Source organism: Lepisma saccharinum, chromosome 3 (assembly GCF_977018435.1).
Source record: "Lepisma saccharinum chromosome 3, izLepSacc3.1, whole genome shotgun sequence".
In the NCBI taxonomy this organism is placed as follows: Eukaryota; Metazoa; Arthropoda; class Insecta; order Zygentoma; family Lepismatidae; genus Lepisma; species Lepisma saccharinum.
This window is the reverse complement of record NC_139231.1, coordinates 59,080,720-59,095,645: the sequence shown is the minus strand read 5'-3', so window position 1 is coordinate 59,095,645 and position 14,926 is coordinate 59,080,720. Positions and strand designations below refer to the sequence as shown.

General features: G+C 36.9%; 1 protein-coding gene across 1 annotated transcript in view; it reads left to right on the top strand.

The window, feature by feature from the left end:
* LOC145985549 (uncharacterized) overlaps window positions 1-9,499 on the top strand; it is a 105,926-nt gene extending 96,427 nt beyond the window's left edge. Inside the window, exon 9 of the mRNA XM_083119618.1 lies at window positions 7,481-9,499. Within this exon, the coding sequence (XP_082975744.1) occupies window positions 7,481-9,194 (1,714 nt within the window). The 3' untranslated portion in view covers window positions 9,195-9,499. The remainder of the gene's footprint in view (window positions 1-7,480) is intronic.
* The last annotated feature ends 5,427 nt before the right edge of the window (window positions 9,500-14,926 follow it).

The window sequence follows — 14,926 nt, the reverse complement described above, 5'->3', positions numbered from 1 at the left end:
TTTAAATAAACTTAGATACAGTGGAACCTCGATTTTATGTTGTTCAGGGGACCAGCTGAAAAAACTTAAATGCGAGAAAATGTAAAACCGAGGAAAATTTCTTAGCAATTTGCTATGTTGGGACCACCAAGATTGAATGTAAAATGCAGGAAAATGTAAAATAGAGGAACTTGAAATCGGGGTTCCACTGCAATTATTATTTGTAAATTTCTATTAATCTATAAATTTTGGAGGGGGCAAATGCTTCCCTTTTCCTCCGCCAGGTTACGCCTATGCTTACCTTCACACATAGTGAACAGAAATTTTGAATATTATACCTCAAAACATATTGTACTTCAGACTTTGTGCTAAATATATAAGCATTTTTAATAAGATTAACTTTTAATGCAAATGATTTTTTTATCACCCTGTCTCTGAACCGCCCATCCCAATTTATCCATCAAGCACTAGTACACACTATGATCTACCTGTATATAAAATTTGGGGGAAATTGAAGGGGGGGCATTGCACGAAATTCGCTCTTGAAATTAGTCATTTATTTTTCTAAAAAAATATATGAAACTATACATAAAATACATGTTATTATTGATACACTGATCTAAAACCTTATTTAAATGAAAGCTTACACTTTCCTGAGCAAAAGAAAACAAACTTGAAGTTTCTATGGCAAACCTGAGAGAGGATACTATCATTTATAACCTAATGCATGTCATTCAAAGTGGAGCCGCAAGTGGCGTACAAAGAGATTTTTAAAAACTCGTAACTTCTGAACCCCTTGACCAATCTAAAAAAAGGTTGTCATTTTTGTAATCAGGATCAAAAGTTTTATAAGTATACCAAATTTCATCAAAATCTGAGATGGTGGGTGACATTTTCACAAAATTCTGGATGATTTGACATGGAATGACCCCACCACTATGATGGTAAGACCTATCAATTATTGTTGAGATAATCTTTAAAGGTACAAGAGTATTTGTAGATTAATAAAAATGCAAAAATATGATGGTAATGTGTGATTCTAAAAGAATCAATTCAGTGTTCTTGTGCACGTTTGTGAGTTCATCAAACAAAAATTTCCTGTTGTGCGAAGATTTTTGTTGACATCCTATGGACAAATGTGACGTATATAAAACTATGTGTCATTGGTCTTACTTTGCAATGCCAGTTCACCACTGTGATGTACTCACATTGTCTGAAAGTGCAAGGTGTGTTCAAGGAAGGAAGGAAGACACGTGTAGATATTTTGAAAGAATGCACGTGTGAATTGGAACAAATATAACTGTGGGTCTTTGGAAAGTAATGTCTTCCAAGAGCAAGGCAATTGTCCTAATGTTGCTACCACTCTTAGAAGACACATTAGAAGCCATCTTTCTCAAGCTCATTCAAAGCCGCCTCTATATTTTTCACTACCTCTTGTTATGGCGTAAACCTATGTTCAAATCTTCTTTGCGAGAGTTGAGATACAAAATAAGTCACGGTGAGAGGGGCTGAATCAGGATTATATAGAAGGTATTTAAAATTCCAAATGTACTGACTGTGCCATTTGAAAATTAGTGTTATCATGATGGTGCTTCCAACCATTCAGTGAAAATTTAGATGCTTTTTATGGATATGTATGGTCAGCTTTGTCTAAACATTAACCATGTATTTAGCAACTAAGCTTTACGGTAAATCAATCCATGGTAATTAAAATATATACAGAGCAATCCAATGAAGTGTAGACCATCATGTCGGTGTTTGCCTGAGGAACTCGGCACTGAAGACTATCTGTGAATCATGCATGCAATTTTACGTAACTAGTTTAAAGAGTGATTTATTTACTTACCAATGTATGAAAGAAGGTGCAAAAATGGCCGCCTTTGTTGTCCACAAATTTTTGACACTACTTGATGAAGTTACCCATAACTCGCTACAGTTCCCGTTGATTAATATTGGTAATTTCTTTGCAGATGTTTTGTTTCAATTCTTCCAGGGTGTGTGAATTTGACTTGTACACAGCATTTTTTAATCTACCCGAGATAAAAATCACATGGAACTTTTACACCCGGGAATCTTGTTTCAAATCACGTTTGAACTTCATGTGCCAATTGAGTTAACATATATGAATCATAAATAAATACACGCTGTGCAGTAGAAAACATTTGCTGAGCCATAACACACATTGCTGTTGAATACACTAGAAAAAAACACAATACGTTACAAACACCCTGTCATTTCAAAGTCGCCAGACTAATAAACAGCCAACACAATACTAAACAAGGACCCTTATCACTTCACAGTCTCCGGTCTACTTTCAGGACATCTTTAAAAACCGGTTTCCATCCCTCCTTGCCAGCTTATGTTAGTGGTTGTCTTAATAAAAATGTATCAAAAATGTGTGCGTGCATCAAGGCAACTAGTTGAACACCTGCTTTTATAAATCTGGTAAGTAAATCACTTTTTAAAATAATTGCAAAAACTATTGTGCACCTGTTTCATCGACACACTCTGATGCTGACAATCGGCCGCAACTACCTTGCTTGCCGATAACACAAACACCAATGTGGCGGTCTACACTTCAATGGATCGCATTGTATATACACATCTGATATTTTTATACATATACAATTTGACAGTTTAGAACCTGTTCTCTAAAATTGAAGTGGAATTTTTCAAACAGCTTTACAACAAACATATGATACTCATATTGCATTGTAATTCAAGTATGGCATGCTCTCCCATACGTATGTAAATAAAAAACATTAGTTTTGGAGAAATTCCGTGAATATTGTAGTTCAGTGACCAGCAAGAAGGGGTGACATACACTGAGACACTTGTGTGGTTGGCATTTAGAGCTTAATTACAGATTCCACTCTTCCATATAATATTGTACAAGTTGCGTAACTTTTAAGATATTTGAACTGAGAAAGTGTTGGTCTGCATTTTGGTAACTGGCTGGATATAGACTCCAAAAAAAAGTTTCAGCTGATATTGGTTATCAAATTTAAACTTATATTAATTATTGTACGTGGAAAATTTTATTTATTGCTTTTTTTTCTTTCAACCAATTAATTTTGAGGGTCTTTCTTCATTATTGTAAATTATGAAATCTGCACTGGAGGTGGTACCACATTGCTGGTATCCCTCCCAGATGCCATAATCTGCTAGACCTTCAAAATTAATCAGTCGAAAGAAAAGAAGCACAGCACAGAAAAATAACTTTTCCCATATAATATTCACATCATATATACTGCACCACACCATTCTGGATCTGTTTCATTGTTGAGCATTTTCCATTGTTTCTATTTCATGTCTTGCAAATCATTGATTTGAGAGAACATTTCTCTCCTTGCTTCCAGGTGGGCTATTCTTTGTCTTTTATCTCTAATGGAGATTTGTTATTGTTAATGAATTTTACTTACTAATAACTTGTCCAGGAACTCGAGTCAAATAATGCATTGCCTTACAACCACCTTAGGCTAAAATTGCATTCTTAAAGTGCACTTTTGTCAATTCAGTGACTGAGCACATTAAGTGGTTGACTTCTTGATTTTGCCACCAAAGTTCCCCAGTTTGAGTCCTAGCCTGAGCGTGAATGTTCTTTCTCAGTGTCTTCATCAATTTAATCCAATCATCACTCATCTTTGTCTTCACAATTAGCCTAAATTGGCAGAAAATTGATGTAATATAAAAATACGATACAATAAATTGCATTTTCAAAACCTGATAGGTTACCTATGCTTCAGGAACATAAGCAAATAACCATTTTGGTGTGCAGTTTAATCTAGTATTAATGACTTGCGTGTATGGAAGTATTTATGAACTTGAACCAAAAAAGGTGTTGATGGTGACAACACGGAAAAAATATGCAGGAATTTTATAACTTTTTTGTTGTTGTGAATGGAGCCATAGTGGTAAAGCATCTGACTGCTGTGCAGAAGACACATGTTCAATTCTTGGGATGGATTATCTAAGGTGGAAATTTTTCTGAGTTTGTCCCTCCATAAAAGCAGCTTTGGGTTCAGCCAGAGCATAGAGCTGATCACATCACCTCAAACAATAGCAAAGATCATGAATATGTGGGTACTCATCCGTCTCCATATATCTCCATGGTACAGTGCAATGAGCATGGGGAACTTTACCTACCTTATTGTGTTGTAAATGTTATTAGATTAACCCATAGTAATTTTTGAAACCATAGTAAGAAATGGAAGACAAACAACAGGAATAAGAGAAGGATTTGAACTCATTTTTAGACTTGCCATTAGAATGTAGTTTTCTGCTGGTACTTGCATTTTTTTTCATAACCTTTAAAAAATCCTCAGCTGAACAACTGAGATGGCACTAGAATGGCTTACTTGAAGAAGGTGAGAGAGAGTAAGAAAGAAAAGGAGAACAAAGAAGGCTAGGAAGAGAGAGAAAGGAATATCATCCTAATCCTTGGACTAATGGCATGTTTACCTCTTGGTGTAGAACAGACCTGATCAACTTTCTGTAATTGTGGAATAGCACTCTCATATGCATGTGTGAACTACAGGGTGAGCAGTTGAGCAGTAGTACTGGAGCATAGTAAGTGGTGCGGAAAGGAAAGAGGGAGGGATTCAGGACGCGGCTTTGTTATTCGTGAGGCAGGAAGCTTGCACCACATGGGAGCACTCACGCTTGCATTATGTGTGTTCTCCAGGCCTATTTGAGCATCAGTTAGCAATCCTATAGTTTTAGTGCATGGCTTGATTTAGAATGAAATGAAGAATCAGTGCTTATGATACTTCCAAGATATGTTGCAATCTCACAACAAATATTTCATATCACATTTGATAACTGCATATTTCACTACAGTTGCAAAGTGTCTGACCATTGTACCTCATAAATACCTCACACCACTGGCATTATATGAACACAAAAAAACTTACACTATCAGTAAACACTTCATACACTCACTCGAAAAAATATGCGGTGGGAATTGTTGAAATTTTAAAGATGATCATTTGCAGTTGTGGTCTTGTGTCACTGCCTTGGTTGTCTTTTTTTCCCAAGAGGTACAACTTTCATACACATGAACAACACCTAAGTATCAAACATTGATAAAGTTGCAGCATGTAGCATCAAAGTGTCAAGGGAATACAAGTTATACCACAGAGAAAATGTGCTACATCAAAGTTCAAGGGCTGTTGTGGTCTAGTCATTAGAAGAACTGTCATGCTGGAGACCTGGGGAAGTTATTTTCTAACAATGGCCCTGCTCTGGGTTTCCCTTAGTCTCATTTGTGCAGGGGTCAACCTTGGGGAGGGGGGATACATACAGGTAGAGCATGGTGCTGATCATAGAACCTCTGCTATGACCAAGGTCAAGAATGTGTGGAACCCTACCTCCATTCTTTGCCCATGTGTGTCTTGCAATTCATGGGAGAAATTTAAATCAAAGTTCACTAAATCAGGTGTTAATTGACAATCCAGAACTCCTGTCTTTGCGGTACGGTAGTTTATGCTAAGAACCACAGGGACCATGTGTAGAGTGACCAGACGTCCTCTTTTATCCTGACATGACCTCCTTTTTAGGTGTCTGTCCGGTGTCTGGGCAGATTTTTTAGAAGTCTGTAAATGTCCTCCTTTTTTAGAAAGAGTATAGCCTTGACCATAGCAAATGTGCTGCATACAGAATGCTTCATTTGGGGCACGTTAAATATTTGAGCAATACTCACCTAGCATCTGGAAGCTCAATACGATCACTGTCCCAACTGAGTCTCTAGTAGGGCTCATATTTAAGGCACTAAAAACCTCTGAAATAGGCAGTCAAATAGGCACTTAAAAAGCCTGACTGAACTTGACTGAAATAGGCAGTCAAATAGGCACTTAAAAAGCCCCATAAACTAAGAAAAGGTACAAAAATAGGCACTTAAAAGGCACCCTAAAATTTAAAAAAAAAACATTAAAATAGGCAATGGAAGTGAACTTATTTAAATTTTCTTCTTACAATGTACAGTTATACTGTATTAGAACTTTAGTTTATACATAAAAGTGCGCTAGCGATTAACATACTATAATACTCTTTTGATCGAAATTCACATTTGCAGGGAATCGTCTGTTAAAGTAATTCTCACAAAAAGAGCTTGTGCTAACTATTTGCACCATTGTAACAAAAAAAAATATTTAAAACAGTGTTCCAATTCAGACCATCAAATCTGGCGAATTCCACATTTCAATCAGTACAACATCATCAAAGCCTTACATCTTTCAATATAGGGAAAGCCAAATGCACATAAAAAAAGCTGAAGTATGCAAAAATTGCATAATATCCATTTTTTTGGCACAATTAAGAAAAATAGTCACTAACCATCAAAATAGAAATTTATAGGCACTATAAAAAATGTGTTTTAGGAATAGAAACTCCATGAAACAAACTTTAAAGTTTAAACATGAAAGCCTAGGGTTTACTACAAAGGGATAAAAAAGGCAAATAGGCAAATTTCCGCACCCCAGTCATTAGTATTAAGCACTGAGACTGCTGGAATGCATGTAGTCTGTGCAGTTCCTTTCCGGTTGATTGATTTTGTTTATTTTACTTCGCGTTTCTGCCACTTTTGGCTAATCGCGAAGTTGAGTATGAGCGACGATATGATGATTTTGATGAAGGACACCCATGCCCAGGCCGGGATTCGAAACCAAGGCCTCTGGTGTTGTGGCGCGGTGTGCTAACCACTCCACCACAGAGGTCGGCCAGTTCCTTTTCGAATTATACATACGCGATACACAAATGTGTAGTGAGAATTTTGATTATTAAGTAATATTTACTTTCATGAAATAACGAAGCGAAAGTGTAAATTCAACAATAATCTTGCAAGAAAATATCCAGTTTTAAAGGATGGAAGAAACGAATATGGGGTAAAGTGTAAGGTGGTTGCCACTTTCCCCTGCTGTTGAAAGAGTGCTAGAAATGTTCCTGGCATTAAAATCATATTTCTCTACCCAATCTAAACTACCTAAAATTTTAATTTGGCTTTTCGAAATAAGTTAAGCGAATCTTACTTGTTACATTTGCATTCACTTGTGGAGATATTTCCGTCTAATATCCAAGAATTAGAAAAGGAGTAAATTTCTGTGCTTCAAATTATAGGCATTCTTTGTAATTTGTTAAAAGAACAGATTAGGAGATTGCTTTCTTTGCTTAAAGGTAAGATGAAGTTCTTGAAAGAGATCTTCTGAAAAGCATCTGTGAGCAAAATGTTGGTAAGAGTTTTGTATATTGATTAAAGTATGAGTAGTGGCAAATGTATAGCCATTTTTTTTTTCGGTGTCCTCTTTTTTATGACTTTGTCCTCCTTTCTCGCCATGCTCTGTCCTCTTTTTTGAATGTATGTGTCTGGTCACCCTAGCCATGTGGCTCTTTATGATTGATAGAGAACAAATATCATGATTCCTAAATTGAGTAGATAAGTAATACTTTTCCATGTGATACTTTGTTGGAGTGAGAGCAGTTACTGCAGTTGAAAATCTTCTTTCAGGTGCGACCCAATTTTTCAAGTCTCCACCCTACGTAACTTGGATGCTTCTGTACTATTCAACAGAGACAAGGCTAGTGATATAAACACAGAAAGTGTTAAAATTCAGTCATTTCCTGGTAGCAACTTAAAGAAACTGTTGATTACAACAGAATACCCATATTTGAAACCAAAACAGAAAATCTTTGTTTGCCTGAAGTGTCATAAGGTCTGTTTTAGCTTTAAGGGCTGGTCTGTTCATATGAGGAGAGTTCATAAGTCAAAGCTTAAACCGAATAGATTAAACAAATCGAAACAGAAAGAGAGAAGAGTCTTAAGTTGTGCCGAAGAAAAAGTCAAGGAGCAGTTTAACTGCAGTTATTGTCAAACTTTGGTTTCATCAGAGGAGTTAGTTAATGAACACATTAGGTCACATCCCAGCATGAAGGAACGTGCATGTAGGGGATGCTTGAAAGTGCTCCTGGACAAAGATTCACTGGATTTATGTCGACATTCGTACGTTGATGGAAGTATGTGTCATGTATGTGGGAAGGCTACTTCAACTGCCAGTGAAGATACAAGTGTTAATGTTCCTAAAGTTGTTGATAAATGCAATGTGATTGATACATGCGATTCCATTGACACAAGTGGTGAAGTCTCCAGGTTAACTGATGATAATGATTTTGTGAAAAAAGTTTTTGAATGCATTACCTGTGGCAAAATATTTAAAAGTAGTTGTCTGTTGAGGTGTCATGAGGCGATACATGCCAGCGAACGATCATACATGTGTGAGGTCTGCGGTAAAATGTTTTCTTCAAAATCTTACTTAAAAATTCACACATGGAAACATGTTGGGTATAAACCATACACATGTGATATATGTGATAAGGCTTTCGGGCACTTGACTTCTTACAAGTATCACAAAGCTGTTCATTATGCTGTGAAACAGTTCTTATGTGAAGTTTGCGGTAAGGGTTACAAAAGGTTCACCCAACTTAGGGCGCATCAGAGAACACACACTGAAGTTGACGAGAATGTATCGGATAATGCCAGTTTCAAATTGCCACAGAAAGTTTACGGCCGTTTTTATCCATGCCATTCTTGTGGAAAGATGTTAACGTCAAAGCAGTCGTTAGAAGGGCACGAGCGAATCCATCGTGGTGAGATGCCATACAAGTGTGAGGAGTGTCAGAAATCGTTCCGTGTCAAAAGTGTTCTGAATCTTCATAAAGACAAGTGCCATCTTGGTAAGCGGAGGAAGAGGCCTACGGGTGCCCTTGCTGTTCCCATTAGTTGTGATATGTGCGGCAGAACCTTCCGGTACAGACAGAACTTCATCATACACTATCGCTTGCACAGCGGTGAGCGTCCATTCGAATGCCAGATGTGTGGCCAGAGGTTTACATCAAGAGCAAACCTCCATGGCCATGAAGAAACTCACAGTGGTCTGAAACCATTTTCCTGCCAATATTGTGGTGAAAAGTTTCATAGAAAGCAACACTTGGTTCCTCATGTGCGTATCCATACAGGAGAGAAACCTTTTTCCTGCAAGTTCTGTTCACAGAGGTTTGCGAGGAAAGGCGATTTGGTGATTCACACCCGCAGGCATACAGGGGAAACACCATATGTGTGCAGTGTATGTAACAAGGGCTTTTTCAAAAGCTATCCCTGGAAAATCCACATGAACACTCATCAGACACATAAAAGTAAGATTGAAGCAGTCATGGAGATTAATTAGTTATCCTTTGTCTTCATGTTCAACCCTGTGTTGTGAATATTTGAATTGCATATACTATACTAGCACAGTTTCATACAGAACAGAATTTCAAGATATGGAACTAAATCCAAGTGATAATTTGTACCAATTATAAAGCATTGTTTTCTAGAGATAGTATAAAAAAGATTTCAAATTTATTTTGAATTTGAAAGTGCAATTTTTGTTACAAAATATAATTGAAAATTTGTAAAATTTCAAAGATTGATATGAGTATTGCTCAAAATATAAAGAAGTAATTTATTGCTAATGTGAAATATTTGTGTAATAAATTATTTTTATTTGCCAGTTCTTGTATTTTTCTTTTGACTTCGTGGCAGTATAAATTGTTGCAAATAAATAAAGAGTTTTTTAAACATATATGTACTTATTTGCAACATACTTTCACATGTCATAGTAAAATTTAAGTTTCCATTCTCAGATGTCATACATTTAAACTTCTAAGTTTATTGGCTATTTATGAAAATAACAATGTGTTTTAAGAACTGTATAATAATTTAACCTTATTTTTAAATGACATCTTTATCGTTCATAAGCTGTAATACATATTGATTTTTTATGCATTTGGTTGTCAGATTTATTTCTTCCTAAATCATGTATTTATTTATTTATTTAGTCTAGGAATGGACTGATCCGAAGTTCGGAATTATACCCTATAGGTAACAGCCAATATAGGAATATTGGTTTATCAGTAAAATTGCCATTAGTTTTACTGATATGATATATTTCTGTAAAATATGTATTTGAACTGAAAATTCTACAATTCTTATTTTTTGTAAATGAAAGCCTAATTTAGGTGCCATGATATTATAAATTGAATTTGGGAACACACGCATGTACTTTTCTAATGTGAAATCCATTGCAGTCACCTTCCAACATGCAGTAATTATGGATGTAAATTAAACCATTCATGGAAATGTGTACCATTTAATATCGAATTGGTAGAATATCATTTGTTGATAAGGGTAAAATTTTATATCTATCCATCACTTTGATATATAATGGAAATAATGTGGGCTGTGGCAATGTAATTAAACAAAGTGTAGGTTTGAAATTATTCAATAATACCCCCAAATTTTACGAAGTCCAAATATCTTGGAAGCTCCTAATTAAGCAATTGTGTGGCAAAGAGGATATCCTGTCTAAACTGTAGTAGGAAGAGGAAGTAACTGAATCCTTAATTATTCAAATTTCAAGTACCTATATGACCAACTTGCAATGTAAAGCTCTTCCACACCAGGGGCGCCGACTTGTCAAAATTATTGGGGGGGCTCTGATCACTGAAATAAATGAATGAATGACTCACTCCCTCCCTTTTTTAAAAATAAAAATTACGTCTTCGTATACCAGTTTTTAAGCAGCTATTATATTCCTCATGCAAATGAAATTTAACATGAAAAACGTTTAGAAAATGTTTAAGACTTTTTATGTCTTTTGTGTCTGTTCATTTGTTTTTTAGATAACAATTAACATTTTTATTGAAAAGTATGTATTTACATTAAGAAACCAACCTAACAGTTTTATGCCGGCCTCGGTAGCCGAGCATGTTGGGTGGTCATCTCAACTCGATTTGATCCATAGTCTCGGGTTCGAGTCCCGGCGAGGGCATGGGTGTGTTTGAATGTCCGCAACAGACATGTGATGGGTTACAAATAACCTTAGTGTTGACGTACCCATAAAAATAACGAATATTTACAATATTTAACAGTTTTATTTAATTATTTACATAAATGCTAACACAAATCACAGGAAAAGAGTTTACTTTTTTGTTCTTGCTACAATATTTAACTTTTTAAATATAATTTTGCAATAATAAAAAAATAGGATGTACACTAAGATATAAAGTGACATACGCAACAAAAACATATGAACATGATTTAAAAATAAAGCAAAAGTTGCTCTACGCAGTGGGTTATTTTTTATGAACTCATTAACGAGCGGCCTCAGCTCCAAATTATCAAGCCCAGTTTGATGTATGTGGAGTACCGCTGAGCTGCTTAGTCTCTTCTGCCTCATTGTAGACCTCAAATATGTCTTTAGTCGGCGAATAGCACTGAATGACCTTTCGGCTGTGGTTGTCCTCAGTGGCACAGCACGGAGGACCATCATGAATTTGGCAACTTCAGGCAGAAGCTTCTGGAGGGTGCTGTCTTCCAAAAGAAACTTCCTTATGTCACGCATGGTAGTTAGAACCACTTTCTTCTGTTTGGCGATATCACCAAGCATGGACATGTGTATACCGCGTTTGCTATAAGGGAGAGCCTATCGGCATCCAAATCTTGGCGAAAGAATTCTCACGTTTGCTGAAAGTTTGTTGTGCAACTGTTCACAGTTGAGATGCATTCTTTCTCTACGGCTGTTATTTTTTGTAGTCCTGTAGATTCATGTCCTTGTTTAACACATGATTTTGCTGTGTCACACAGGTCAGTGTATATTGATTTATAATACTATTTTGGAGTGTAGAACTTGTGATGTTTGGCAGCATCAGGATTTTCAAGTCTCTTAGGGACGTGACGTTGCCGGGGCAATTCTGGCTCATCAACGAGGCTCGGTTTGCCCTCTGTGCATTTCAGTCAGAACTGCTCAAAACACATTCGCCTTTCTTGAAAGATGTCAGTCAAGTATTTTAGTTTTGATTCCACTTCTGTAGCACCAATGCGTGGAGACTGAATCTTACAGTTTACCTCTTCTATTGGACCCATCACATGGCAGTAGAGGGAGAGAAGGAAAAATGTCTTGAAGTGAAGCACATTTTGATGCTGCGTCAGTAGAATCTTCTTCAGAAAATTTCTCAAGAAAATTGAGAAGGTTTTCATAGTTCCTTAAGATCTGTTGCACACTGGAGGCTCTCAACGTCCACCGACGAGGGCAAAGTGGTCGCAGTCCAGTATGGCCAGCCTTCTCATTCACATCAATAATACCATTAAATATTTGCATTCTTTTCGGGGATTCCCAAACAGTCTTTAACAAGTCGTTGGCTAAATTCATTATGTCATTGATTAATATATGTATAATAGTAAATAATAATTATATACTTAGTATATAGTAATAAGTCATGTGTTTTGCTGTCTCCGATCATAGCACCCCAAAGTTGATGATTTAGCGGTCTCAGCCCACCCAAAGTTGATGGTCTAGAACATTTCAAATGTGTATTTAAAGTTAAGTTCATGTGGCACAATTCAGAGAACTTTACAAAAGAAGAAAAATAATACATTAGATCCTCTTAAGCAAAATTATTTGGGGGGCTCTGCCCCTACATCAGTAACATTGGGGGGGCTCGAGCCCCCCTAAGCCCCATGGAGTCGGCGCCTATGTTCCACACTATATGCTTCCAGAGTTTTACAACAGCTTTCTTCCAAATGTTGACATTATCCAGCCTGAACAAGTTTTTCGAACATTGCTAACAATCCATATTTATGCTATCTTGTTTGGTTATGCTTGCTACAATCTCAACATAAAATGATCGTGGAGTACTGTATCTGTAATTTTAAGTAAGTAAAGAATGAATATATTTAGCATTGAAGAGACAAACATGACCAGGACACTAAGCTGGATCTTCGGCATACGTGCCATTGCTCTACCAACTGAGCTGCTGAGCCAGCCCTGGCTTTGCCTGATTTTTTCCTTCTGCTCTTTTAACTGTACTGTGTGGAATTGTCTCTTGTCATGATACTGCAATGGGATCTGTTGCCTTTGAAACACTGATGATGTCCACAGTGCCTAACAGAAACAGTTCCACACAGGTAAAACGGTGGAAGCAATAAATCAAAGCCAGAGCTAACTCTGTACAGTTGGTACAGCAATGGCATGGCATGCCAGAGACCTGGTGAATTTTGGGCACAATGTCACCCCATGTAATCTTTTCTGGGAGATATATTCCTATCTAGTTACTGTAATAGGATGTCCAGAAGTTTTTTCTTTTGTTCTTTGGCCTCAATGATGGGTCATGTTAATTCTGCCACCTTGTAATGAAGGGGCCCCAGGTTCCATCCCTGGTGAAGGCACATTGCACAGTGGTTTGGATCCCACTTTAAACTGTAGGTCCTATCCCAATTAGTGTATCTGAGCATAAAGTGGATTTTTGTTTATAGTATTCTTTTATTGCCCTCCATTTTTCCTTCCTTGTTTGTATATTCCCACTAGCCTATGATGGATATTTTTAGGACCTCTGGCTCCAGCAATGAAACCATCTGAGTCTCTGGATTTACTCTAGTTAGAGACCAGAGATCACTTACTGACATATGCTACATGTGTCATATGCCTTTGAAACATACTACCATTGGAGGATGCTAACTTCTTATGACACACTCAGATGTCACCAGTCATGCACCATGAATCAGTCACTTGATTTTAATTACTTACACAGTCTAGTCTCTCACACTTGGAAACCACAACATACACCACATGCAAATACAGTGGAACCTCGATTGTATGTTTTTTAGGGAACCAGGCTGAAAAAACTTTAAAAATTCAAGAAATGTAAAATCGAGGAGCATTTACTCATGTTGGGACCATCGCAACTGAATGTATGGAAGAAATTGCTATATTAAGATGGACATGAAGGAAATTGGTAAAGATGTTTGAAATTAAGGAAACACAACATCTTAGTTCTCTTTTACACTGTAATCGAAAATGCACACAGTGAGTGGCACATGTATGTGCTGTGGTTGCAAAATGTACTTTCACTTAATTAGCAGTTGCATTTTACTGGAAGGGTTTTTAGTAGTTCATGGTATAGCCTTTTTGGTGTCCACCACTTTGGTGTATACTTTTATTTTGCAGAGGGGGGCTTACAGGGTTTGACAATACAATTTTTTTGCCGATATCCATAAAATACCAATATGAAATTTACTGAATATGTGTGTGCTGGGTGCCTCTTTACAGCCTCAGCTTTTAACCAAAGTCAGAATGTTATTTTAGTTTAAGTAAGGGGCTGGACCCCGTATAAAGTGACTGGTGCAAAATTGCCTACGTGCTGACGCACCCAAAATTTTAACTTCAAATTCAAATTAAAAAAAGTTCTGTTCTTCATTAATTAAAATACATATGATTATATTGAATAGCAAAACAAAACAGTTATTTTTAATGTTTTTTTTTTCATTTGTTAGTAGATAGCTCAAAGTACTTCATAATTCTATTAAATCAGGTAAAGGTAAAGTGCTCCCCTGTGCTTAGCACCACACCATGAGGGCGTATAGGGGGTGTGGGGGTAATGCCCCACACTTTTATTGATTTAGTCATGGTTAGGGGTGATGTGATCAGCATTACGCCCCTGACTGCCTTTATCCCCCAGGGTTTCCCCCAGGTACCCATGCCGTTTGATGCTGGGTGGGCACCAGGGCCGCTTCCAATGTTAGAAAAGTTCCCAGATTTGAACCGGCCGGGGATCGAACCCAGAACCTTTAGCATGGTAGTCAGACGCGTTACCGACTGAGCCACCGCGGCCACTCTATTAAATTAAATCAGTTCATTATGAATATTTTAATCCAATCGCATGTCTAAAAACCTTATTTTTTATGTGTGGATGTACACACATAATGCCCCTGCTACAGTTTTTTGTGTCCTTTGCAGTACATTTGAAAAGCACTGCATGGAAAGCCCAGTCCTCAAAATATTAAAATTACAGTTTTTATTTATATACATAGATGTAGACTATACTTTTTACCCCATATGTACACATCGTTAAATAGTAGTTA